Here is a 27,880-nt window from a genome sequence, read left to right as displayed (position 1 = left end):
AAAAAACATTGTAACAAATGCAAAAGTGTTATACACAACACACTGTTGTCAAATTTCTCGAGCTGTTCTTTCGAATTTCTAAAGAAAAATCATATTAATTAGCATTGTACATGATACTCAAGAACAATACCGTTCCACTTTAACATTATGATTATAATGGGACTTCTAAGGTCTACAATGTTATTTAACTGTATAAAGTAGTAACAAATCCTTATCTCTTTCTTTGCGTGATAACATTGTACGATCGAATCTCTTTTGAAACATGTGGGATTGCAAATCGGATCTCATAAAATGTGCACCGAAGAATAATGTATAGTGCCGCATTAAAATGAATAATCCTTGATTTATTTGTAATTCTGTAAATCTTACCTAACCCAGACCTAACTTCTGTTAATTTATTATTAACAAGCATGACACCTTCGATACACGTTAACATATTGAACACTATTGAAGGGTCATTAGTAGTGGATGATGTGTAATCGCGTGGTAAAACGTTTTCCAGAATATACTACTGAGAATGAGATAAAAAAGATCTGAAGTGTACTGCGAACTTGCAAACCAACATTTACTGCAACACCATTCGTTTTTCAAGAAATATGTAATATACATTATCGAATATTGTCTCGAAGTGAATGAAAAAAGGAAAACATATTTTTAGGTACTGCCGTGTAAACATACCGGTCGCAATTTCGTCTGTAATGAGAGAGTATCTGCTTAGAATACATCTATTGTTTGCTTAGTAAGTAGATCTCCATTCTAGCGCTAAGTCAATCATATGAGAAATCTTGATTTTTCTCTGTATTACTAAGGGATGCAATATTCTTAATCTCGTTGTCGAAGGCTTTTTAATGATAAATAGCACGCGTGCAAGCAACCCACTTCAATCTTTGAAGCAAAGACTCTTTTGTCTGAAGTTATCTATTCGAAATGTCGACGTTGCCTTGTAACATTTAACAAGAAACACTTGCGAGATCAAACGGGGTTAAGTTAATATACATGTATGTACATATGAAAATTACTGAAAATGTTTCTTTCTTATTCTTCTGTTTCCCGTTAAAAATGTTTCAGCTGTCGGCAATGTCGACATTTTATAATAAATAAATTCGTACAATATAGCTCTCTGTCTCTTTCACTCGTTCCCTCTATCATTCACTCTCTTTTTCCCGACTCTTTCTCCCTTATTTTTCGATAATTCATAAATACATATGCACAGTGATTATCACGAATCGCCATTCAATGAATACAATATGTCGCGATCAAGACTGCTTAAAAAAATGAATGAAATCAAGACTTCGAAAATTGACGAGGTGTGTAGAACAGTAGCTTACTCTAAGTATGCCACTATAAATTATATACTTAGCGAACGGGCTTTTTGACTTCGACGAGAGCTCAAGTCTCGTTTCTTCGATATTAGTAAAAAATAGCTGAATAACCTGATCAAGGGCAGAAATCTAATGGATGGAATGTTCCGAATGCAAGGTGTCAAAGATGTGCCAGATATGACAAAAATTGAAACAACTTAGGTTTCATTTAAATGAGAAATAAAATATATTCCATAATATTATTATTCACTATTTCTACACATTCTGTACAGTAATTCAATTTAAGGATTTTATACCTCAATATACTTTATACAAAAAGGCTACTTATAATCTAACATTAAGACATACCATTGCATGAGCGGCAGATGGGCCGCACGCATGTTTGTACTGGTATTACAGAGTCAGTCGCCAGCGAGTATAACTTCTTCCTCTTGTATCACACACCACACACTAAAATGTTAAAAGTGTGTCTCTGGTGCCTCTCTCTCTCACATATCAATTACTTTTTACAGTTACAATTTACTGTCCCCGATTTTAACTTACTCAATCGTTCTTTTCGTAATATTTGCATTCATTTGTTTTCTTTCGATTGCATGATTCGTGTTTTTGTTTTCTTTTTTGTATTTGAAAAAGGAATATGCATATTAGAAGAGATTACCGTCGCAACATTGAAATGTAATGAAGTGCCTTCATTTCCTGCTATGCACGAGACTTTTTTCCCTATCTTTTTTGTTTCGTTTACGTTTTTTTTTCTCTGAGATACGCTTTACTAATAAATAAAATTATATTTTGTGAAAATATAGAATTGTAAAAAATAAAATTTGTCTTTTCGATTTTTTGATAATACCGGTACAGAAATAGTGCATTTCGGAGACTTCATGAGCAACAGGACTGTTAATTCAAATCTCTGTCCTCTAAGTACTTATATTCAAATGTAAAGCCCTCCTTCTTCCTTTGTCCCCACTTTTCGTAATCAAAATAAATGTAGGTTCCCTACAAAAAGAAATACAACATGTCCTATAATAAGTTTATGTAACATGATTTTCGATTACGAAGCACAATCATTTATTATAACGTTCCTTACCAGCTCGTATTCCTCGTTGATCTCTTTTGGTTCTTCGTGTCTTTGAAACCACATCATGTACTTAGTATGAAACCTCCAACTTTGTTTTTTCAGTGCTTTCGCAGCCAGGTATTGGCCTTTCGATCCTTCCATGTAATAAAATATAAAGAATAACGTTTCTGTAGAAAGACGTTGGAAGAATTCCACAGTATCAGAATGGGGAAGTTGAACCTATCAAATAAAATAAATATGAAGAATACGAAAAAAAGAATGCGGACTTTGTGATTATAATATTTCTCAAGCGTAATTCAGGATCATCTACTGGTTAAAGACAAGTGGGACATTCCATGCCAAATCGATCACTTTTTGCAGACACCATTAAAAAAATATGTGGTTATATTCCTTGAAGTTTCCCCTTTTAAATGAGCCCTTTAATATTGTTCTCCATGTACAACGTTTTAAAGGGGAAACTTCCAGGAATATAACCATATTTTTAAAAAATTTAAACCACTCCGACTCCTCATCGGAAAAAACGTAAAAAAAAATTTGTTAAAATTTTTCGACATTATAAAGTTGATTTTCGAGGTTGAAAAATTTATTTTGTAATAGCCCAGTCCTTTCCGAATAAAACGAAAAAAATGCAGCTCAATCGGACAAACAGTTCCCGAGATAAAAATTCGTAAGCGAGGCCCGTTTTCGCTGAAATGGACAACAATTGAAAACTTCGAAGGCCTGCTATTTCTAAAAAAATTCGAAACCGGCAAAATGATGACTTAAACCCCCCGTAATTTCGCATGGACTACAACATACTTCATTCAAAACAAACTCGACGATGGTGTCTGAAAAAAGTGATTGATTTGGCATGGAATGACCCAAGTGCAAGTAGCTCAGTGTAGCATGTTTAGATACTACCGCGTTCATCAAGCTCAACTCATCTCGAACTCGCTGAGCCTTAATAAATTGATTTAATCAATGTTATTATTCGAGACAAACAATTTCAGTCGACGTACAGTTACTCCCATTAATATTCGGACGCTCTAAAAAAAGCGATAATCTTTTCGATATTGGACTATACGCGATTCAAACTTTTTCGGAAGCTAGAGCACTTAGTTCACTACAGGATGTGAAAAGAAATTTTTTCGAAAATTGCAATTGGTCGGAATTGTAGAGAAAATACTAAAAGATCCATTTTACAACTTTTTTATGTGGGCCTATATTGAAAATTTAAAAAATACGTTTTGTAGATCTGTTTCAATTAAACATATTCTGAAAATTTCGTCAAAATCGGTCGACGTTGCAATGAGCTACAAGCGTTTAAAGATGGTAAAAATTGCAGATTTTCACGATTTTCAACTTGTAACAGCAGTAAATCTAAGAATTCTTACATCTTTCAATGACTGTCATTTTTCCCCGCATCAACCGATTTCGATGAAACTTTCACAATGCATATAACCCACACAGATCTACAAAACATATTTTTCAAAATTTCAATATAGGCCCGCATAAAAAAGTTGTAAAATGCAACATTTAGTATTTCCTCTACAATTCCGGTCAAATGCAATTTTTGAAAAAATTTCTTTTCACATCCTGTAGCAAACTAATTGCTCTAGCTTTCCAAAAATGTTCAAATCGCATAGTCCAATATTTGAAAAGTTACGGTGTTTTTAAGAGTGTACGAATATTAGTGGGAGTCACTGTAAATTTCAATAAGCTATAGTGTACAATGTTATCGTTAATAACCATTGACAGCCATAACGTGGTTGCCAAAGGCAATATAGCCGAGATCCTCGACCGACCACTACCTAAAGAAAATCAAATGCTATAGAAATATCAATCGACTGGAAAGGTTTTGGATAATAACTAGATGTAGCATCTTGCTGCTAGCTGCAGCATCGACGAATTTCTCTTAAAGCTCGCCGATTAACCTTGCCTCGAAGACTTGGCGAGTGTAAGAGATAACGTTGCACGATTGTAGGCAGTATCTGTACATGTCTACTGTTGCCATTTGCGCTTGTTCTCATTCACGCAGGTTTCCGAGTTAAATAGACATCCCTGTAGTATAGTAATACCTGCTGATAATAAGGAGGTGTTGGGCACAGATTTCTTGGCAAATATGGTCTTAAACGTTCAGAATCAGACGGATGGGGCATATGATAGTACGCAGCCTCCATCATCTGGAACTGTAGCTGATGTTCTTTTTGAAGAGGTACCGGCCCGAGTGGCGCAACACCAAGCAGGGGAGGAATGTGTACTTCCGAAGTAGCATTATTGTTGTTATTATTCGCCATAGCACTATCAAAGATGTTTCTGTTCGACTCGGACGGCGGTATTTCCAGACCTGCTCGGGCAATTACTTGTTGGGCTATAGATTTCAAAGAGGACATGCCATCAGGAAGCTTAGGCATGAGACCATTGGCAGCGGATGGCGCTGGCGAGCAGGAATTTGCGGGCGGAGGTGAAGACCTACTGCTAACTGACGACTGTGGCGAAGAGGATGGTGGTATCGGTGTCGTCATTTCAGTTTCACTGTTATGATTCTGATTTTGTTGATTATGTAACACATGCGTCGTCTGTATTGGTGCAGGATTATTGTGCTGCTGTGAGATCGTTTGTGGCACATTGGAGGTAACGCTGGACGTGGACGAAGACGACAACAAACCATTTTCACTGCTATGAGCTATCAATTTGAAAATAAATACACGTTAACGTGAAGAATTAAAAAGATATTCTATCAATAATATAAATCATATGTTATATACGAATTACTTACAAGATGTTTTACTAGAGGTAGAATGGATGGCTTGCGAATTACTATGAGAAGCAGCTACCGTGGCAAAGTTGCCTGCGTTAGTTGTAGCAATATGATGACTTGTAGAACTAGGCGAGTTATGGCTAGGTGTCATGGGAATGGTCTTGCTTGGAGTGCTGCTCGTTAATAAATTCGATTTTATAGTGGCAGTGCTTCCCGTGGTTGAAATGCTCGTCTGTGAATTTAGTAATGGCCTGACCGCTGTCGGTTTCACAGGCTGAAACGAAAGTGGTTAATAAATATCTACTTTTGAACAATTTTCGGTCGATCAAACTTAAGTATGTTCGTTTACAAACCTTTGTTTTTTTGTCGTTATCCGTAGAACTATCACTCGAATGGTTGTGCATGGTAGAACTTAATGGGGGTGATGGTATGGGAGAAGTACCAGAGTTAGTTGAGGTCGGTGTACCTCCAGTCTCATTGCTGTTGTTGCTATCGGTAGTCGCTGACGAAGGAATACCAACCCCAGACAACTCTACTTCATCGAGACCGATAATATCATCATAAATATATTCATTTTCCTCAAAATCAGGTTCTTGCGAAGATTCTATATAATACTCTACGTCATCCTTTATCCTCTTAATCTGAAATAAGATAAAGAGAATGGAGATTAAAATGATTCTTGTACCGTTTCTCGATGGTATATACTTACAGTATGAACTTCAACAGACATATTGTCCAACATGCGTAACAATGTTTCCAATTTACGGATATGGAAACGGTGTTTATCAAGTTTTGCTTTCAATTCGTCCATCCGATCCTGCTTATCCTTATCTAACCTTTTCTTCTTTCCAGCTAGTAAAGATTCCATTTCCGATTCAAATTTATCCAGCTGTATATCAAAATCAATTCATCAACACAACATACTTGCTACGGCAAAATTTTCTTAATTTCATAAATTGCACAATATCTCCCCGTTCTATACCTGAAAATTTAATGCGTCTATAGAATTTGCAAGCCAATTGCTAACTTCCTCCTTTTCTTTTTGAGCTGGGTCAAGTTTCTGAGCTGCTCCTAAACCTTCTTTCGAATACGCTTTCGTCTTTGTTTCCCTCTCTACTACTTTAAACCTTTCCATTTGCTAAAAAGAATTCCATTGTGCTTGATACATGTTTAAACAACGATCTCCTCCCTAACTTAGAAAATTCGATCGAACCCTATACTTACAGTTTCAATTAACTTCCTATAATCGAGCAGGGTACTTTTATCCTTAATCTCGCCTGATGCAAGCCAGGTTTTGATCTGATCACGTAACCTCTGGAGTTTTTTGATTTCCTTCTTAAGGTCTGCTTCATACTTCTCCTTCTGATTGCTGTTCGTAGCATTATGAACCTTTTGCCAAATGTCCTCAAATGTTTCTACACCCTCTGTTACTTTTTTAAGGCACCGATCTATTTCACCTAAAATTACAAAAACCATTCGTATAGTCTTTACGAAGCATTTATACGAGATTATATTTATTATCTCAACAAGTTCGTTTATAAAGAATATAATGCTAACACAGATTTTATGAATGCATACAAGTATACATTTGAAATATATGATTAACAAAATTCAATATAGAACTGAAAAAAAAACGAGTAAAGATTCTGTTATTAATAAGTTACCTCTCATTTAAATAGAAAGCTTTATAAACTTCTTACAACTTTGGATTATATAGATCGCTGATTCTATTAACTGATCTTTTTTAAATTAAAACATCTAGTAAGCTACATTTGCGCAACAACTGTTTCAAACATCTGACTATACACGTAAGACCTAAATGGTACAACTAGACTAGCTGAAAAAGTAATAGGTGCAATAAAACATTATGAATAATATTAAGAGCCGTTTATTAATTCTCTACCAATTTGTTTAGGGGGTTGTTATTAAACAAACACAAAGCCAACAATGATTCACAGCTAACACAGATATGCATATATTCTACTTGGAACGGTTTGTATTAGAAGCTTGTACTTTACATATGCTGTGCTCCGCACCACAATACATGTGCATCATACAGTAGAAGCAAAAAGGTATTTAAAAGGTTATGCTGACATAAAATAGTAACATTAGACAATTGTGAAGATAACTTGTATTAGAAAGATTAGAGTTTTATTAAGGAAACGTGTGAAAAGTTGAATAGAACATACCAATCCATCATACCCTGGCAACCTGTACCAACTGTCAGGCACAGAAGCCTGCATGCAAATAGGTAACGCAAGTTAAAAATAGGCCGCTACTAGTCGCAAATACAAGCGTTTAAACCGGCAGAGAATTGCAGATCGCGAAGCAAGACCGAAGGCAAAGTTGTAGTGGTGCAGGGCCATAACAAAATTTCTAAATGTAAACATGCTGGAAACATTTTCTCCTCACCTTGCAACTTTCTCGTCGCAGCCATGGCTATGTAAACATGTGATACAATAATTCATGCATAGTCTAGACGTAATGGAAAAAGTACGAAACAATTTTACGGGACAAATAGTCGCTGAACTATTATTCCCTGTATAATATGGGAAGCTCGGCCACAAGATGGCTTCCGTTTTCAAATGACAACGTCCGACTGTCCGTGAACGAGCTGTGTTGATGCTTGCTCTATTTTTCTGTTAATATTTTAACTTTGACAATATACAATGTACGCTACGTTTGGTTGTAAGTCGACAACACATAAAAATACACAAAAAGTGATAGCATCAACAAATGATATATATGAAATACTGAATAAATGAGATGGTGTATTATGCATTGGCGCATTCACACATTCTATCTAACGCACATACTTAATGCATTCGTGTTCATAAACCAATCGAAATTTGTTTGAATTTCTTGACGCATCCACAACAATATATAATGACAAATAATAACATATTTGTTTTATTAAATTATTTTCACTTTATCTTATATAATTTGCTTGTTGCATCTAGAAACAATAGAGGACAAACTATTTCGGAAATATAAGGTTACATTCATGTAAGTTGCCGTTTTATTCGACGTTCGTTGAATTTTGAAAAATATAAAATGGAAAAAATTCTGCTCTCTTACATTTTTACTAATTTTAACTTAATATTTTAGTTTTTATTCTGATGTCGGCGATAATATAGTAATAAATTAAACCAGATAACAAAACAAACTTATATAAACGCGCTTTTTATTGTATTATAATTTGATTAAATATATACCGGCCTAAAGAATTCCACAAACCTAATGAGAGTTTACAAGTTCAACGATAGAATATTTGTTGACATAAAAATATTAAAACAGAGATTTCAATTTCTATTATTCAATTAAGAAGTAGAAATTTTCAATTAATCCATAAGTACATTCACCACTCTAACCATTTGGAAATTAATTAATCAAAATTATATCTTTCATATGTTGTCATATTCGATGGTTAGTTCGCAGTGTGCGTGAAACGGAATGGACCCAAGATTGGCGCTGCAAACCGATCATTGAATATAAAATCATATATAGATCTTAGACCTTAGACTATATAAACTTATAGACCCGGCTTCTCGGATAACATGCCGTGTTCCAAGATTACTTCATCTACCAGATAACGAATGTGGGCAAAATGCTATAGTCTGTTGAGAAGTCACAGTACCCAATATCCATGGCAATGGCAGTACCACGTACCGCGAACTAAAGTGTACCTAGAGGCGAAAGGTGAATCGTCGCATCGTCGCTGTATCTCATTATTCTCATTCTGTAGAAATATTTATGGAAACTGCTGTAACTGTAATATATATTTTATGTTATTACTCGTTCATTTTTACTTTAATCTTATTATTTTAAATATGGCTAGCTCATTTTGTCAATTGTAATTCGGAAAAAGTAGATGTTGATACAGACTCTCTGTATCACATATATAGGTTTACTTATGTATACATATGTGTAAATAGTATATCAATCTACGTGTGTAAGTAACAAGTAAGCATATGATTTGAGGTTTACAACGTGTTTACAACCGGTAAGAATAAAATTAATGAATTTATTACAAAAACAAAACTAGTTTTGGTTCAGTACAAAAATGTTTATATTTGTTCATAACACGTTATCACACTTAATTCATTTATTGTAAATTTAGTATATTGAATAAACTTGTAAAGGGATGTTACATACTGTTTTATCAATATTATAACCCTGCTTTTTTATCCAGATATTGAAATTACTTTTTAATACATCAGCTCGAGAGCTGATTTTGTAAATCAATCTTTTCTATTAAAACATAATAACAAATAATATTCAAGAATAATTTTATAAGAAAGATACTTTACTTTTACTTCTATGTAATTGTGTTCATTGCGAAATGGAAATTAATAAAATTCACGATAATTCTTCAAATGAAAATATGCACAAAGAAATAAGTGTTTCAACTACTAGAGAAGGTACATAAATATATAAATCAATTGACACATTGCACAACTTCAAACCGCTACTTTTGGTATTGCACATTCATATGTATAATTTTTAATTTTATTCTTATTTCGTATTTTTATGTTTGCAATAGTTCTCACTTAATATTCATCTAAGTTTCCTTAGTGGCACAAACTTTGATCGAAAATAAATATTAATACATATTATAAATTTATTATATTGCTTTATTGGCATAGAAATATTAGCCTATATATATAAAATAATAAAAGTATGTGCTTTAGATTTGTCAGAAATACTTCAAAAATTTCAAGATTACAAGCATCACAAGTTAACAATTGGAATGTTTTTTGAGTTTATGAAAGTTGCGTATCAAGTCAGTGATAACTGTAAAAGCATAACTACAATATTTACAACAGACAATAAATTTGATTGGGATAAATTAGCAAAGATTGATGTACATTTAGAAACATCCAATCATACAGTTCATGACAAAAGCATCGATGGCAATGTTGTGAACGAGAATAAAAATCCCGTTGTACCAGAATTAGTACTTGAAACTTATGACATGAATCTTCAAAATTCAACTTATTTCGTCGCATCTCCGAATGAGCAAATTGGCCATGAACAAACATTTAATTATAATAAAAATTTAGCGACCAATACCGAAAATTGTAATGGAGTTATGGAAACTTTATCACATTTGGATGAATCGAAAGTAGTTAGATCTACAAGCGCAACGGAAAATCTTTTAATAAGTTTGATGAAAACAAATTTAAGTGATATATTGCATGAAGGTTTATTAGATTCCGTATTACCATATATGATTCCAAAATCTACTGTGTCACAGCCTATTATTAAGAAATCAATTATAAACAATGAAATTAAGAAATCTAATTCGTTATGTAATAATATCGATACAAAAGTGGTTACAAATTTAACACACAAAGAGAAGGAAAAAGATAAAAGCAAGACAAATAAACGATCGATGGAGTAAGTTTATTAACTGTAGTTATCGATTAATTGTAAATTAGTATTAACAATTTATTCTATGTTTATACAGAAATGAAGTGGAAATTCATGTTTGTGACGAAGAGAAAAATATTAAAAAGAATTTCCATTGTCCTCAAAAACTTCTTATTCAAAAAATGCGTTATTTTGCTGATATAACAGCAGGACAAAAATTAGAGGAAATTGATATATCGGTTCATTGCGACATTGTAATATTCGACTGGTTAATGAGGTGGGTAAAAAGGGATATGACCAAGAAATCTGAGTGGCCAGTTTTAGAACCGTGTAATGTCATTCCAATAATGGTGTCTGCATCCTTCTTACAAATGGAACCACTTTTGGAGAATTGCCTACAGTATTGTCACGATAACATGTCTGACATATTAAAGACATCCACAATTTTAACTTGTTTAGATGATAATCTTCTTACAAGGTATTTTACTTTTCTAATATATATGTTACGGTAAATGTAATGAATTGGTTATCTTCTCTATATATAAAAATGCAGTCCTGACTCATTCACTCACTTACTGATCAACGCCTAGGCTAAACCCTTGGACCTAGAAAGCTGAAATTTTGCACAGAGGTTTCCTTTATGATCTATACAAGGGATATGAAAGGATTTCGAAATTCAACCCCCAAGGGGGTGAAAAGGGGTTGCAACGTTTGTATGAGGAATATTTTGTTCATGGTCCGACTTACTTCATACTTGGTCTTAATGCTCTTTGATATAATTAATCAAACACCTATTTCGGCAGTTTAAGAAATTGATCCCCTAAGGGGGTGAAAAATGGTTTTGAAATCTAAGATGGCGACATGACATAAAATTAAAACTCTATACGGGTGAATGGGGGGTTAAAAGGTTTTATGAAGAAACAATATCAAAATTTCCGAGGGCATTAAACGGTTTCCTGTGCGAGCGAAGCCGCGGGCGAAAGCTAGTTATGCATAATCACCGGATTAATCACATTTACCGTAACATATATACCTATGCACATTATGTATCCTGAAAACAAAGAAATTTATTTATATTAAGCATTTCCATGTCTAAAGTTAAGAACTTATTGTAGACTAGTAGAGAGATTTACAAATGAAGACGTGGAAGCATTAAAAGACAGGAAAGACAAAATTCAAAGTAAATTATTCTGCAAGTTGATTACATCGCTGGCAGCAGTAATGCCAGACAACAAGAAAGGACATTATAGTTCTTTAGCTACATTATTTAAATGCAGTAAATGTGGGAAAAGTATTGTTCAATCGGTTTCCTATCATGTACCGTGTATCGCAAGCGCAATGGTGATCGATAATCATGGACATGTTCACAGTAAACACGTACGGTACGATAATAGAATACAGAATTTGCCTTCTAATACGTATAGTTACAATGAAACATATGTTATTTAGAGATTTGTCATGGACATTAAATGATTATATTATTACTCTTCGAACGGAGTTACGTTCTTGGCGTAAAGTTTATTGGAGATTATGGGGTGATTGTCATTTCTTATTTTGTACGCAGTGTAATGTATATTTTCCGATTCATCAAATTGATTGGTGCTGTTGCCATGCAGAACCTCCACAGTTTTTTATTAATGAACAGCAAAGATCTATGCCATTCCCTTTAGGTAGATATCCATGTTGTAGTCAACGCGCATACAGATTTGAAGTATTACCAAATCGTGAAGGCTGTAGGTACAGGGTAAGTATTTGTAAGTATTATTATTGCTACCGGTGAGTTGCTACTGAGATTTATATGGGTAATTAGAAACAGTAAGTAGTTATTTCTGTATTTAGGAACATATTCCAGACTTACAAACTCAAAGAGATATCAGTATATTGAACATTTTCTCAATATATAGAGAAGTGATAGCAATGGAACCGCCACAATTGTTTTTCCCAGAAAAAATAACGAGACTAGTAGCTCGTGATACATCTCTTGATTCAGGAAAATTAATGTGCAAAAATACAATGTGGTGGGCTGGTTTAGAACTTGCACCGCAACGGCCGAGATTTGGACTCCTAGGTGAGTGTTTCAACATATACACTGCTGTACAAAAGAAAGAAGCAACTAATTATATTTAATAGAAAAGAGTAAGAAATCAAATAAGAACATAAATAGTAAGTTTCGAAAATGGATTCCGCTGTTTAATTGAATAGCTCTGAGAATATGTGTTATTGCGGATTATCTAATACTTTAAATGCAATAAATCGATCGTTGTACAATACAATTTCTACATAAAGATATTGTTTGTCATTATCTATATAAATAAAAATCAAATGCTGTTCGTTGGTAAGCGCATCACTTGAGAACGGCTGGACCGATTTGGCTAATTCTTTTTTTAAAATGTTCGTATTAGTCCGAACTAGTATCTTATAATTATACTGGGTGCTTCTTTCTTTTGCACAGTAGTGTATGTATATTTTTAGAAATACTTCCCAGTCAGCAAAAATGCTAGATTCTGGTCATGGCACAAAAGATCGCGTGGGCTCGTATTCTTGCCTCGACACCATCCCGGCACAATCCAGGCCGCTCCGTCCATTTTGAGAGGGCAGCAGTGCCGAGGGAAGAATACGAGCCCACGCGATCTTTTGTGGCATGGCCAGAACCTAGCCACCGTGTGCTTTGAGCAGCTTCAAGCGACGTTCGGCCAGTATAATGCCCGTAAAGGTGCGTTTATACCGAGTTTTCCGCGGACGTTTGCCATAAATTTCGAGCGGGTTGACGGGCCCGTCAAAAAAAAGGTCTCTATGGGCTCCACGGTTCGTTTAGGTAAACTATTTACCGATAGCTACAGAGACCTTTTTTTTGTGCCACGTACAGCGGGGCACAGCGGGCCCGTCAACCCGCTCGAGGCAAACGTCTGCGGGCAGCGGCCCGCGGGAAACTCGATATAAACGCACCTTTAGGTGGCCTCCGCACGCTGGGCTCGAAATGTGCCTCAACACAGGCCTGGTTGACTGGGTCTTTTTTCTATCTACCATTCAATGTTTAGGAAAAATATGGAGTGGAACAGGATTTCGACGATCTTTCCAAATACAAGATTCTCAAAAAACATCGTTAAGAGTTCATCAACAAGCCTCTCTTGCAAATGATGTTTCGTCTATTACGTCTTCCGTCACCGAGAGTGACGAAGATGATGGCATTACAATTGATGAAGATTGTAGCATCGACGAAGAGTCGTATAACAGCGAAGAATCACTTACATGGTCCACTTTAAAAACAAGAAATAAAAATATGAGAAAGTCAAGAAATGGGATTTCGTGGAAGTAACGAAATTATATTTCTTCTTCGTAACGGTGAAACGATCTATGATTATACTGACGAAATCTTTATCACCTTCAGGAATAATGGACGATCTTGGAATAATGATTTAAGTGTGAGGCACAATCAAGATAATCAAAGAGAATTCGAAGAAAAAGCAAGTTCACAAATGGTAGCACTGTTAACGAAAAGAGTGTCCGCAGATTCTTCTCTACTAGTAAAATCATTGAATAAACTCAACCGTAGAAAGAATCAGCTGAACGGTATTGTTATGTATTTAATATTAATCTATGGAGAATATTAGTACTAAAATTATTATTATTATATTGTGAACATTTATTTAATATTGTTTATAACAGGTGGAACTTATACAAAACTAGAAGCAGAATTTCGTGATCAATTAAGTCAATGTTGTAAAAATAAAACAATAGCTGGAAAATATTTTCTCCGCATGAAAGCATCTAAATCATAAGTGGCACTAGCGTACGTATACGCAAAACATATATATAAATTTGTTCTAAAAATACAAAATCAGCAATAAGGTCAGTTCCGATTGTCTTGTCACTAAACAATAACTCTATCAGATCTTGTAACTCCACAATTTCCTTATAAATAATAACTCAAATACAAAAATAAATAGTACAAATAACATTAAATTACCTTTTTCATTTACATTACTTCGATCCTTTCCATCCAAATGTGAGACACTCATATAGGGTTCTTTAGGTTTGAAGTTCTCTATTAACTTCTGTGTAAAAACTGTAATCACATTTCGTTATTAAGGGAGCGTAAAAATTGTTTAATTGAAAGGATATGAAGTCTCTATAAAGCCAACATGTGGCACATAATAATAAGCACAATTAGAGAAGGTTTTATGACTTATTCATTCAATTTAAAAAGTAAGTAAGAAATACACGCGAGGCCCAGTGCCCAGCAGTGCCCAGTCACCCCTACACAGGGGGAGGACCCACAAAAAGGCGGTCAATAGACTTAGGTTAGTGGGCATAAGTTGCAGATTGCGCTTCTCGATTTTTCAAGTCGATCTAAATAATATTTCTTTCCGAGTTCCAAGACAAAGTGCCTGTATGAGGGGTAAATGCGATTAATCCGGTGATTATGCATAACAACCGGTTATTATACATAATCACCAATTTATTACATTTACCGTAACATATAAATAATTGTCCGTGCCTTTGACGGGTGTTTAAAACTGCTTTCAATCACCGACTCTCGTCGGTGATTTAAATTGATTTAGATTTACATGATTTAGGTGGATTTAGGTAAATACAATAAATATTTAGAAAGCGTGGAACCGCACCGAAGACGGTAACGTCGGTTCCTTCCAAGTTAACCAATCGGGCACGCATTCTTGTCTACGTCATCGCATCCTGCCATACTCTCTGCTGTCAGGTATATCATATTTGGTAATTTTTCATGTACTTGGCGTCGAGACGCTACCGCGTCTCTAGATAATCAGTGGACTATTTTGCCGCCAATAGTTTGTTCTGTGATAAACTGTAAACACGACAACATATTTGAAATGAAAAGTAATCTGTGTTGAAAATCGTGCGAACTTCAATGATGGACCAGAAAAAACAGACTTTGTCTAACATTTACGATACCTTAGTGCAAATAAGATATCCTAACATTACAACAGCGACAGTTGAAAATATTGAAATAACAATTCTTAACGGGGGGAATCGTATTGCCTTATTATCTTGGATTCTGACTGAAACGGATGAAAAAATAGCAGCCGAGCTGCAAAAGTTAAAAGGGCCTGACTTAGAAGGTTTTTATTATACTATTACTAGAGAGACTGCGGATCTTTATGCAAATTAAAAAATTATCTGCATCGATTCCTAGACACAGGAGCTAAATACTTTTATACAATCTTAATAATCGCAGATGAAGAATATTAGAACCTGTCATTTTAACACTTAGTGTTAAACTGGAATTAACAACATTGATGTTCTTAAATTTTTCAAATATGTCCACTGCTTTAAATTGTACATACCAATTTTTAATAAATGTTAAATGGTTTCGGCGCAATGGTTCGATCGTTTCTACTAATTATGAAGCAATTTTGCTAATTATCAAACAGGATCCAAACTAGGATCGAAACGTTGATTTTGTTTGATAATTAGCAAAATTGATTCATAATTAGTAATAAACGATCGAACCGTTGCGGCGAAAGCATTTAACATTTATTAACAGCAAATACGATCGATAGGAGAAACCATATATACCAATTTTTGTTATAAATCCATCATCCGCAGTCTCAAACTATCACCAAATAAATAAAGCATGTTTATGATATTAAAAACATGTTTTCTTTATAGCTAAATTAGTACAATATTATTTGAAAATTGGTCTTTGCAATGATAAGGATGTTTTGCTGGTAAGCATATATATATATGTAGTTGTATCTTTCTGTACCTTTATTAATTAAAAAGTAAATGTCTCTCTGTAGGGAAATTGTACGCTAGCGGAACAACTTCCTACTTTAAACTTATTATTAGAATTTATCAAGACGATGCTCGTCAAATCATCCAATGACGAGGATGTTAAAGTAGTATCTATTGATGAAATATTGCAGGTATACAAATTAATCTACAAGATGTAATTTATATACATTTATGAACATAATTATGTATATTAGGTCTTGAACGATGACAGTTCGGATGCAATACTGTCAGTTACCGATCCTAAATTAGATTATTCCAAATCCTTGAAGTATTTTGATAATATACAAAAAGTTTTGGATGAACATCAAAATTTAAGTTCACATTCAGAAGGCGATGAGGAACAGAGTATGGAAGAAATTGAAGTGTCGTTAGAGGTATTAGTATATTGTTTTTACTAATTGCTAGATTCTCCGGATCTTTATGCAAAATAAAAAGTTTGCGCATTGATTGCAAGACACAGGAGCTAAATATAAACTTATATTTTTCACTGATACTTTTAATTTAATGAAAATAATATATTAATACTCCTAAAGTCTTCTAATCTTTGCATTGTTTCAACACTAGGTTTACGGAGGTCTAGAAATAACTATTTCACATTGTTTTATGAACATAACAAGAATGTGTCTATCCAAATTTTTGGCCATTTTTCCAATAGTAACATATACCCAAAGAAATGAATTTGGTAAATAATTCCTCAGGGAAGCATATTTACAATCTTAATAATCGCACATTAAGAATATTAGAACCCGTAAACCTAGTGTTAAATTGCTCCCACCATTTTTTGTCAGAAACGCATAAAATCCGTAGTCTACTAAATCACAATAAGGAGAAACGCAAATCCACGATACAATTGCAGGAAGAAAAAGAAGCGATCTCCGAGAATGATAGGAATGCGATGCTTACTTCAGAAACAATGAAATTCTTAGAAGCTTTCTCACTCGACTCTTTGCCAGTAGCGAAAGAAAAAAGTATTAATACTCTTTATTCCATGGATTCAGACATTAAAGATCTATACTCAAATTTTTCATCTTTAACAGAGGTAATTTTCTCGAAATATTCATGCGCTTATCCAATAGGATCAGTTTAAATTAAAATTCATTGAATTTCCAGTTTTTAAGAGCAAGAGATGAAATTTCTGATACTGTAATAGATGGAATCGAAAAAATGGAAACACCGTTAACCAAAGTTATCGAAGACATTCTTATTTCCACAGAAGCGATCATGAATATGCATAATAATTCATAATATTACCTTGTGTCAATTTTTATTTTTGTAAAATAAATTTATATATTTAACTAGGCCGGGATATTTTATTTCGCCTGAAATGTTGTGCCAAGGTATAGAATCTATATATACAATAAAGCTCCTTTGTTATCCAAAGGCCGGGGATTTGAGCGGACAACGATCGTGCCTGAACACTATTTTTGATTTATGACTGCGTCTAGATATCGCGCCGAGCGAGACTTCAGTAGAGAGCCGAACATAGAGAAGGACAGAATGAAATACGGATCGCGTGACCGAAGCGTGTCGCCGTCGCGCCGGCACAGTTCAAAGACTGTCCCACACCCTGTTCTCCGTTGCGTTCGAAACTTTCATCGTCGATTAAACCTCTAAATACAGCAGTGTTGGGCAAAAAATTAATCAACGATTGACGATTAAATCTCTACTTCAATCGTTAATCGCAACTAACAATTAATCTCCTAGTTTAGTCGTTAAAAAATTGCGGTTAACGATTAAATACTTATTAATCGTTAATCGCGGTTAATGATTAAATTTCTACTTTAGCCGTTAATTGCGATTAACGATTATTAATCGTCAATCGGATAATTGATTAATGATTATTGCTGAAATTTCGAAATGAAATAGGTGATCAGAACTGTATGAATACTGAAAAAAATGTAAACTAAGTTTAGGTGTATTGTCATTTGGTCCATAATATAAATTCTGTTTACGTGCTTTTATGTTTTTTTTCGGCGATTCCTTTTTTTAATCAACGATTGACGATTAAATCAATCGCCGATTTCTTCATTTAATCAACGATTGACGATTAACTTCATCAATCGATTGAATCAATTGCCGATTTCTTCATTGACGATTAACTTCATCAATCGATTGAATCAATCGCCGATTTCTTTTTTTAATCGTATACATTAATCAATCAATCATGATTAAAATTTTAATCGATTAATGCCCCACACTGAAATACAGTTGAAATTATATCGTGTTTGGTGTCATTTTAATCAGAAAAATGCCAGAAATAAGTTAGCTAAAGTCCCATAAAGGAATAATGAAAATTAAGAAGTTTGAATATTCGATTCACTCGAGTCAATGTGTGGTGTTCACACCGATATACCCGAGCAGACATCAATCATCGCCGCCCTGCGTAGCGACTCGGCGTTGACATGCAGTGGAGTGGGCAGACACTGGACAACGATCGTGCCCACGATTCAGGACAACAAAGGAGCTTTTACTCTATATAATAAAATCTCAATATTTCTTGAAAAGTTTTTATAAGTGCAATTAGAAATACATTACAGAGTGGGGTTTTTACGATCTGGGTCGTTCCTTCTTTTCTTTGTATAAAGCAAGTAAAGAAACATTAGCAACTTTGACGACTTTAAATCGGACTCCTGGAATGTCACCAACGGCATGACCTTTACGTCCAAATCCTGCTACCAAAACTTCGTCGTTCTCTTCAATGTTGTTCAAACAACCATCCCTGGGTACAAAAGCAGTGATCTTTTTACCATTCTTGATAAGTTGTACCCTGACACATTTGCGAATAGCAGAATTTGGCTGCTTAGCTTCTACACCGCTGTAACATAAAAATTAGTTATCAGTAATTGCATAGATCGTTCGCTACATGTATATATATCATTCTAGTATGTAAACATACACTTTTTCCAGGACAATGCCTTTGGCATGGGAAGCACCACCGAAAGGATTAGCTTTCCATCTGGTTCCTAAATGAGCTTTCTTATAATCTTTGTCGTTCCAACGTTGATCACGTCTGTGATTCACGTGTTTACGTGCTGTACGAAGACCACGAGGTTTACCTGCAAACGATTTTAAATAGTTAGGTTATGTTTGAATCCTATTCGATCATTTCCTTAAATTTATATTGAATCCCAGCATATTATGTATTGTTAATTATTGTAATCTATGTTAAAAACACTGTTTACTGTAAAACAATGAATGTATTCTTTGTATAAACTAGAGAGTATTCACCAGTTACCACGTTATTTTTAATGCAATTCGAAGTACATTATTTAGAAGTTTGTTATGGAATTTTTAACAAAATTATAGTTAAATACAGTGAAAAGGATTACGTCAATCTTCGCATGTTTTATAATTTCTATTTAATAACTGTAAAAACAATATAATTTCAAGATTGATTACACATACCCATCTTGCTCGGTGTGCTGTACGACCGGAAGAGACCTAACCTCCATTAGCGGAAGTCTGAAATCCTTAGACCTTATACTATATATATATTTATAGAACAACATCCCTGAACATCCCGTGTTCCGAGATTACTTCATCTACCAGATGACGGATGTGGATAAAGTGCTATAGTCTGTTCAGAACTTTTTCCAAAAAAGGGCTCTGTACGCTAACCCGCAATAATACAGAGAGTATTTCAATACAAAGAGCATTTGGAAAAAGTGTACAGAACAAAATTTCTTCTATAAAAACGTACACTTTTGTTGTTTATAAAGTTCCAAGAGCCAAATTGCAAAAAAGGGCTCTATACGGGACCCCGCAATAATGCAGAGAATATTTCAACACGAAGAGCATCAAAAAGTATTAATACTTTGCAATTGCTTCTTCGCTAAATGCAGCCCGACCGCGTGATCGAAAAATCAAGCTGTTTCATATTCTCTGTCAGTGTCTTTCCTGCGAGAAACATATCTGCTTCTCTGTCTTCGTAGTTCACCTGAGTTCACCTCGATTGGTGTTCCGCTCCGGCGCAACTGTGATATATATTTGATTTTATTACTCGATCATTTTTTATTTTACTCTTATTATTTGAAATACGGCTCGCTCATTTTGTCGATTGTAATTTGGAAAAAGTTCAATTTTAATGTAGACGTTTTTTAATAGGAAATCTGTATTTATTTTCTCGCAACTTACTTTATTTAAAAAGAAGAGTACTAGTTAGAAGAAAACTGTAACTGTAATATAAATATATTTGATTTTATTACACGCTCATTTTTAGTTTATTCTTATTATTTGAAATACGGTTCACTCATTTTGTCGACGTTGATAACACTGTCCAACAAATTTCAACCTATTTTTTTGTATTTCGATTCCCACTGTGCGATTCTTATAGTGTTTTTCGTGCTGATTCCTAATCTGTCCTGGACGTACAGGTTTTCAGAAAATTGAGTTTAAAAAAAAAAAGACATATTTTTCAACTTTGAACAAATATTGTGATGTTATTATAAAAGATATTGAATTGTTCTTTACAGCAAAAGATTCTGTAGAGTTTCCCGAATACACACACAGTGATATCCAATATTTTAATACCTTATGAATGTTTAAACATGTTTAAACAATCATTAAAGACGGAGAGACACCACTTTTGCACCAATTTTCGAGGATATTTTTCAATTTATCTGAAAAATAAGGGTCCAACGGAAAATCGAACTACACCACGCGAAAGAGCAGACTTTTATCTTGAGAAACCACCCTTTCAAGTTTGCATGGTCGACGTTTTTTTCGAACCAGAAAGCAAAATATCTTCGCCCGACATGAGTTCAGTGATGCCACATGAGGGGAGTCACGCTGAAATGATGTACCCCCTCTCTGATGACGTGTAACATGAAATCTGTATTTATTTCTTCACAACTTACTTTATTTAAAAAAAAAATAGTAAGAACAATATATCTATCCGGTAGTTCTAGTGTTAAATATCATTAAAATTCATTTAAATTTTGTGTTTCAAAATGTATTTCAAATATTATAACAGACATCACATATTCTCTGTATAAACATATTTGTATCATTAATATTCAAAATAATATATACATTAATATTCAAAATCATTCAATATTTCTATAAAATCATTGGATATATTTACATTTACTATTTACATTTTAAAAATCTAATCATGTTAAAAATGTACATAAATCATATTTAGATCCCTGTTGTACCGTTGCTCGCGGTCCTGCTCCACCAGTACAAAGACAAGCAGTCATTAGTATACATATATAAAAAACGATAATAAAAATATTTCTGAAATATACCTTAGTTTCTTTGTTGTCTTGTCCATTTCATCCTGCGTTTCTGTATAATTAAATAATGTTTGACGAACCTAAAAACAAAACGCTCTTATGTAATGGAGATCACATATAAAATAATTAGATATTAATTAAATAGGGAAACTTACATCCTCTACATCTCTATTTTGGCACATTGCCGGATCGCAGTTACAATTTTGACATGCCACTTTATTTTTTCGACACGAGCAAATACGAGTTGCACACTTTGTTTTGCAATTACATTTTACTTCTCCATCCGATGATCGTTTTAGGGTTGTTTGATCTGATGAATTAGTCTTTGTTGTATTCTAAACGTAAGTCAGATATTAAAATAATTGTTAATACTGTGTGAATATGCAAAGGGAATGCTGTATTTAATGTCGCATGATAACTTGATTGAAATACCCAAAGTTTTCGCATTCGATTGTAAAGCGGGGTGCGCGTCCAATCTGGATCTCTCGCAACATCATCATCGAAAGTATCGTTCAATTCGGGAAACGTATTTTCATCAATTAATTCAACAACTCTCGTTTCCCTTCTAGTTCTTGGTTCTGATACTTTGTTTTTATCCTTTATTTCCGTTAATACCTGTAATATAAAAATGAAAGAAGTTCATGAAAAACTACGTTTGATATGTCATAAGGGTCATTCCATGCCGAATCGATCACTTTTTGCGGGCACCATCGCCGATTTTGTTCTAAATGAAATATGTTGTAGTCCATGTGAAATTAGGGGGGGGGGGGTTTAAGTCATCATTTCTCCGGTTTCAAATGTTTTTAGAAATGGCAGGCCTTCAAAGTTTTCAATATTTGCCCATTTCGGCGAAAACGGGCCTCACTTACGAATTTTTATCTCAAGAACTGTTTATCTCAAGAACTGCAAAAAGTGATCGATTTGGCATGGAATGACCCATAAATAAACATCCGTGGAAGTATATTAACCGATTGTTCTAGGCGGTTGCACATTTCTTTATAACGTTCTAACTCTTGACTCAATTCTCCATTCTCTTTTTCGTCTACTTCCGCAATTCGATTGGTAGATTGATTTAATGCAAGATGTTGCGAAAGACGTCTTTCTCTCTCTGTTGTTTTATATTCTTCCATTTGTCCGTGTAGTATTTCATATTTATCCTACAATAGTATAAGATTAATAATAAATTTAGGCTATTAAATTCAGACTAAGTACTACATCAAGGACAAACCAGAAGATTATTGTAGTCGAACTCTTTTTCACACTGTTCCCGTCTATCCTCTGCAGTTTGTTTGAATAATATTTCAAGGGCAGTTTTTACTTCCTCCATCGTGTGGAGTGTTGCCAATCTTGTATTTTTCTTATTTTCTACAGAAATTTATTTTGAATGAACTTGCTTAGTTCAAGTTTAAATTGACATTTCATGCAGAAATACAGAATACTTACCTTGATCTGATTCAATGATCTTTTGCTGCAGATCAGTAATTTGTGTATTGCGTAATTCTAAAAATTCTGCTACCTTCTCTTTATTTTGTGGATCGTCAGTTTGCAGTTCAGCTGCTAACAATGCTCTATCCTGCATCAATTTTTCTAGTGAAAATTCTGCATCCACGGTACTGATTATTATCTCTTTTTCTTGATGCAGCCAGTTTTTAACTTTATCCAAATTATTATTCGTTTTTCCTCTTTTCATGGCGGCTACTTTCTTTTGTAGATCGAGAGCATCCTGATAGAAGATATAAATTAATCCAAAGCATTACATAAAACTGTTAATCTAGATTCATACCTTTAATCTTTTGTTCACTGCAGAAGCTTCGACCATTCTTCGTTTGAATACATTCTCTTGTTTAGTATGCCACAGTTTTAGACGCGTTACTTCGTTCACCTGTTTCCTATTCTGAAGTTTCAATCTGTTCAATTCTTTTTCCTTAGATCCCTTCCATTTCGAAAATTTATCGGACTCGTTTCTCATCTGTCTAATCAACTTTACTCTAGTCTGCTTTAGCGTTCCCATTTCTTTAGACAGTTGTTTGATCTCTTGATCCTGTTTCTCTTTAATTTTAACTACTCTGTCCTGCTCCGCAATCTTCCGATTCAATGCTGATATTTTCTTTTCTAATTCTTGAACCTTTTTGCGACGGGATTCCGCCAATCTGCAAATGTGAAAAGCAAATGTATAAGATGATGAGTAGACTGCGGTTCTCTACGGCTTCGAAAAATGCTGAAAAATAAAATTCCACAGAATTTAGTACGATTTTTACTTATTTCAGATCTACAAAAACATTTTACATGATTTTACTTTCTTAAAACTTGTCTACGAAAATTGAAAATTGCATCGACATCCGCAGTTTAGTGATTAGATATAATACGGTAGTCGTGAAAAATAAAAACCAGGTGTCTTACTTTGAACTAGGGTTTTTCGTCTGAACATTTTGTAACGCTTGCAGAAGTTCTTCTCTTTCAGTTTGAAGTGATCTAATTTCCTGCTCCATGTCTTTGATTTCTTTCGAATAATCAATTAATCCAGAAGAATCTTTTAGGAGTTCATACATCAGACGTTCCTTAACGGCGAGTTCTTTATTAATGTCTTGAACTTGGCCGTTCCTTTGCACTTGAAATAAAGTGTGCTCCTCTTGCTTCTCATGGATATCATCCACGATATCGTGATTTCCAGAATTTATTGGCTCCGCGAACGTTTCTTCCTCGCCGTCCTTCTTAAATGTATTAGAGTCGGAATATGTTATTCCGCAATGTATAAGTTCTTCCGATTTTTTCTTCTGTTCTACGTCCATATCTATTTATCAAAAATTAACACATTTTATTCATGATATTCCTTTGTATATTGGGTTGGCAAGAAAGTAGTTACGGTATTTCAAGGTAAAATAAAAATCTCTTTAAACAATCAACTTTAATCGATCAAATATTTTCCATTTTGCTTGATGATCTTCCGCCATCTTTCTGGTAGCTTAATATAAAGCTATTGGCTTTAACAAAATTACTTTCTAATTTCTTTCTAATTACTTACTAATTATAACAAAATTACTTTCTCGCCAACCCAACAGTAACAACAACAAAAAAAAGAAAAGGAAAAGAACTGATGAATAAAGTCTCATTACTAGACTTGCGAAAAAATGCTATGATATAAAATACAACAGAACTTAATACGATTTTCATTTGTTTCGGATCTAAAAAGGCTACTACCACGAAAAATAAGATTTCATCTGATTGATAAATTGCATAAACATCCGCTGTCTACTAGTTACTTACCAAGAAGTTTTAAATATAAGGTTTCTACTTTTGCACGATGTTCAGCATACGATTCAGGATTTTTGTCGAATTCATTTAAAATTTCTCTACATTCTTCCAGTATCTTCGTCACATCAGCCTGAATTTGTTCTCGGCTTTGTTCGGCTAATTCTGCCCTTTCGTGCATAATTACGATTTCAATTAAATTCTCATTTAATTTTTCTGTCAGGTCTCTAATCTTTTCCAGCAAAAACTGATTCTTTTTGCTGAGCTCTTGATGCTCCAATGGACAAGAGATCCGAATTTCTCGATCTACTAGAGCAAGCCTCAATTCTTGTATTACTTTGTTTAGTCTGTTTATTTCTAAAAGTTGTGGATCTTGGTTGATTACAGGTTTGTTCTTTATTTTACGTGCCCTATCTGCGTATCTCAACGTACTGAGAGTTTCATCCAAATTGTAATCAGCCGGGCTCACGCATGCTATCATGAGCGTCATGGAGTTACCTCCAAGAGAATCCTGTAGTAGTCTTGTCAGTTTACTGTCCCGATATCCAATGTAAGCGTTAGGACCTCCTTCTCCTAATTGAGATATAACATTTCCTAATGCCAAGAGACCTTTATTTATATTAACACCTTCTTTGAACCTTTCACCGGTTGCTTGTGTTTTTTTACTACGCTCGGAACCAGCTAGATCTACTAGATGAAACTTTGCCGTTGTGGCTGTACTGGGATCACCCTGTTTTTGTTGGTGAATACATATTGTGAATATTGCATGGCTACGGCTGCTTTGGGCATTCATAGCCGTAGCACCAGTTACACGACCTAGAGACCCTTGGGTTAAGCATTGTAACGCTTCCTGTGCATTTGTCACCACATTTTCGACCACCCCAGATACTTTGACATTTTTACCATCGTCTCTAATATCAACGATAGATTGGTTACGCGGTTTATCGGCCAAGAGATCATACAATTGTTCTTGGTATAATTCCATAAATGATACCGATACATTAAAACTCCAATCCTCTTTTGATTCGATTATTTGAAATATATTATGTACTGCTCTTGGTATTACACCCGTCTCTTCTGTTGCATTGTAATTCGTACCCATTGAATAAGTTTTACCGCTTCCTGTTTGACCATAAGCTAATATAGTTACATTATATCCTGTAACATAACATAACATATAATTATTTTACATAATTATGTATTGAAATGGATAGATAAACCTGGAAGTACTCATGCAACCTTACCTTTAAAAATGTTTTCTACCATCCCTTTAATGGCTGTCTCATAAAAGTCTTCTTGATTAACATCACCAGGGAAAACATAATTAAATGTAAATGCTTTCTCTGTGTTACGTACAATTATTTGTTGTTCACCGGGAACAACAGTTAAGCATGTTTGACATCCTTTATCAATTTCATTTTTTATTAAGGGACGGATACGTACAGCAACTCGAACAGTGTCTTCACTCATCTGTACATATTTATTAAAGCCTTTTAATTACAATGCACACATTTGTATACATTAGAAATAAACTGTTGCCTTTATCTTGATCGACAATTTGTTAATAACGTATATTAATGTTTTCAGCGCACTGGTTCGATCCGATGTTACTTGAAAATGGTCTAAATAGTGAGCGAAATGTTGAAAATTTTGTGGTAATTTGCAAAATTGCTTAGGTAGTAGCATCAGATCGAACCAGTGCGCTGAAAACATTAATATACGTTATGAGAAATAAACTATAGTAGAAGTAAACTACTTATAATTATTACTCTTATGATATTCATACAATTTATTCAATAAATTTAAGAATTATGCGATATAATTCTATACGTTCTGTTGCGAAATAAAACTAGTACACAATAGTTTGGCTTTTTCATTTCATTTTGTGGGAAAATTTTTTAATTAACGTTCCAAAATAACTTGTTCGTACGAATTTTTGGGAAATCTTTTAAAAACATAAGATAACTAGATTTATTTCGAGCCCTGCATAGAATTATATATTTAGTGAACCATATATGTGTAATATCTCCATTTATATACAATTGTAATGAATGTATAACACTGTATTTAAATATACGATTATACCGGTTCATATAATTTTTCATTGTCGAAATATTAATTTATAAAATGATAAAACTATTTATGTAAATAGTAACGCGAGTACTTACTGTCAGTCCGTTTATATAAAATAAAATAATAACAGTATTAAATAAATATATATTTAAAACTATTTCTTTAAACAAAAGATCACACACTTGTAACTTGTAACGGTCCCAACCATCCAACAACATCCAACCGTTGGATTCCAACGTCCATGATTCCAACGTTCAAAACCATTCAAAACTGTTTATACCATGTGACATTGGAAAAGAAAAGAGAGTGCGCAGGTGCGCAGTCGGCGCAGTGGATCACAACTGTGTTGAACGCGCATGTGCAAAAAACTGTGTTTGAAAAGATATATTTGTATCACGGTTTTGTAGTTATTTACAATTCTTTATGCAACAAATTTTAACCGGTTTTCCGAATGTCCTCGATTTTATATCGCTACCCAACATTTTGAATTGTCTTGTGGGCACCAGATATACTTCGTTATCTTGGAACACTGCGTCCTATATGCATATCCTATACTATACCTATGCCGGGTCTATAATATATATGGTCTAAGGTCTAGGGATGTGGTCACGGTGGCTCCGATATTGGACCAATTGGACGACTCGGCCGACTTCCGGCGTTGCACGATCATAGACTTAGAGATATATAGACTATAGACTGTACGAAGCGTTGAAGCCTGCCATGGCGGCTGGTTGTATATCTCTCTCACTCGCACACCGATAGTTGGTGGGGGCGCAGCGAGCCAGTCAACTCTCAGTTTCTACGCACTCCCCACTTTCATTGGGCGAATCTCTCCCCACCAACTCGTCAATTAGAAAGAAAGCGCATTACGACCACAACAGGCTCTCTCTCACTCTTTATATCCCGGCCGCCATGGCAGGCTTCAACGCTTCGTACAGGCCGCGCTCATGTACTCTCCTCCTTATCCCTGCTTATCCCTTCCACTATTCCATTCCAGCACCGTGCGCTGGCGCACACTCCACGGTCCCCATCGCGCACG

The 27,880-nt window shown here is 34.4% G+C and overlaps 5 protein-coding genes across 12 annotated transcripts; 2 read left to right on the top strand and 3 right to left on the bottom strand.

The window, feature by feature from the left end:
- Nucleotides 1–75: 75 nt before the first annotated feature.
- On the bottom strand, nt 76–7,958 carry Not3 (CCR4-associated factor Not3). Of its 2 annotated transcripts, none has more exons than XM_076426234.1 (9): nt 7,550–7,958; nt 6,362–6,594; nt 6,120–6,275; nt 5,847–6,026; nt 5,491–5,778; nt 5,156–5,411; nt 4,455–5,062; nt 2,407–2,616; nt 76–2,315 (listed from the first exon to the last, which is right to left on the bottom strand). In XM_076426234.1, exons 1-9 carry the CDS (start codon nt 7,572–7,574, stop codon nt 2,217–2,219), a joined length of 2,055 nt encoding a protein of 684 aa, XP_076282349.1. In that variant the 5' UTR covers nt 7,575–7,958; the 3' UTR covers nt 76–2,216. The 2 variants fall into 2 exon arrangements, with proteins under 2 accessions (XP_076282349.1, XP_076282350.1); XM_076426235.1 differs by lacking the exon at nt 7,550–7,958 and adding an exon at nt 6,802–7,523.
- Nucleotides 7,959–8,839: 881 nt separating this feature from the next.
- Nucleotides 8,840–14,473, top strand: LOC143209979 (uncharacterized). 6 transcript variants are annotated; one of them, XM_076426359.1, is made up of 11 exons: nt 8,840–9,140; nt 9,330–9,558; nt 9,829–10,537; nt 10,608–10,988; nt 11,626–11,892; nt 11,960–12,045; nt 12,181–12,254; nt 12,350–12,578; nt 13,549–13,822; nt 13,899–14,080; nt 14,177–14,473. In XM_076426359.1, the coding sequence occupies exons 2-11, from the start codon at nt 9,480–9,482 to the stop codon at nt 14,287–14,289; spliced, it is 2,394 nt and encodes a 797-aa protein (XP_076282474.1). In that variant the 5' UTR covers nt 8,840–9,140; nt 9,330–9,479; the 3' UTR covers nt 14,290–14,473. The 6 variants fall into 6 exon arrangements, with proteins under 6 accessions (XP_076282474.1, XP_076282476.1, XP_076282472.1 ...); XM_076426361.1 differs by having other exon boundaries at nt 12,181–12,264; nt 12,363–12,578; XM_076426357.1 differs by having other exon boundaries at nt 11,960–12,264; nt 12,363–12,578.
- Nucleotides 14,474–15,233: 760 nt separating this feature from the next.
- LOC143209985 (uncharacterized) lies at nt 15,234–17,581 on the top strand. Its single transcript, XM_076426374.1, has 6 exons — nt 15,234–15,606; nt 16,157–16,215; nt 16,288–16,413; nt 16,477–16,656; nt 17,139–17,321; nt 17,393–17,581. Exons 1-6 carry the CDS (start codon nt 15,396–15,398, stop codon nt 17,525–17,527), a joined length of 894 nt encoding a protein of 297 aa, XP_076282489.1. The 5' UTR covers nt 15,234–15,395; the 3' UTR covers nt 17,528–17,581.
- Nucleotides 17,582–18,775: 1,194 nt separating this feature from the next.
- Rps23 (ribosomal protein S23) lies at nt 18,776–19,845 on the bottom strand. Its single transcript, XM_076426375.1, has 3 exons — nt 19,688–19,845; nt 19,179–19,338; nt 18,776–19,097 (listed from the first exon to the last, which is right to left on the bottom strand). The coding sequence occupies exons 1-3, from the start codon at nt 19,689–19,691 to the stop codon at nt 18,830–18,832; spliced, it is 432 nt and encodes a 143-aa protein (XP_076282490.1). The 5' UTR covers nt 19,692–19,845; the 3' UTR covers nt 18,776–18,829.
- A 1,304-nt stretch (nt 19,846–21,149) lies between these two features.
- Nucleotides 21,150–27,153, bottom strand: Klp3a (kinesin-like protein 3A). 2 transcript variants are annotated; one of them, XM_076426351.1, is made up of 12 exons: nt 27,024–27,153; nt 26,013–26,238; nt 24,784–25,926; nt 23,920–24,310; nt 23,303–23,669; nt 22,963–23,242; nt 22,748–22,884; nt 22,488–22,676; nt 21,952–22,134; nt 21,675–21,854; nt 21,532–21,599; nt 21,150–21,452 (listed from the first exon to the last, which is right to left on the bottom strand). In XM_076426351.1, exons 1-12 carry the CDS (start codon nt 27,057–27,059, stop codon nt 21,422–21,424), a joined length of 3,231 nt encoding a protein of 1,076 aa, XP_076282466.1. In that variant the 5' UTR covers nt 27,060–27,153; the 3' UTR covers nt 21,150–21,421. The 2 variants fall into 2 exon arrangements, with proteins under 2 accessions (XP_076282466.1, XP_076282465.1); XM_076426350.1 differs by having other exon boundaries at nt 26,937–27,128.
- Nucleotides 27,154–27,880: the final 727 nt, after the last annotated feature.

This window comes from Lasioglossum baleicum, chromosome 6 (assembly GCF_051020765.1).
Source record: "Lasioglossum baleicum chromosome 6, iyLasBale1, whole genome shotgun sequence".
In the NCBI taxonomy this organism is placed as follows: Eukaryota; Metazoa; Arthropoda; class Insecta; order Hymenoptera; family Halictidae; genus Lasioglossum; species Lasioglossum baleicum.
Note: the sequence above shows the minus strand (reverse complement) of the source record. Positions and strands in the feature narration are given on the sequence as shown.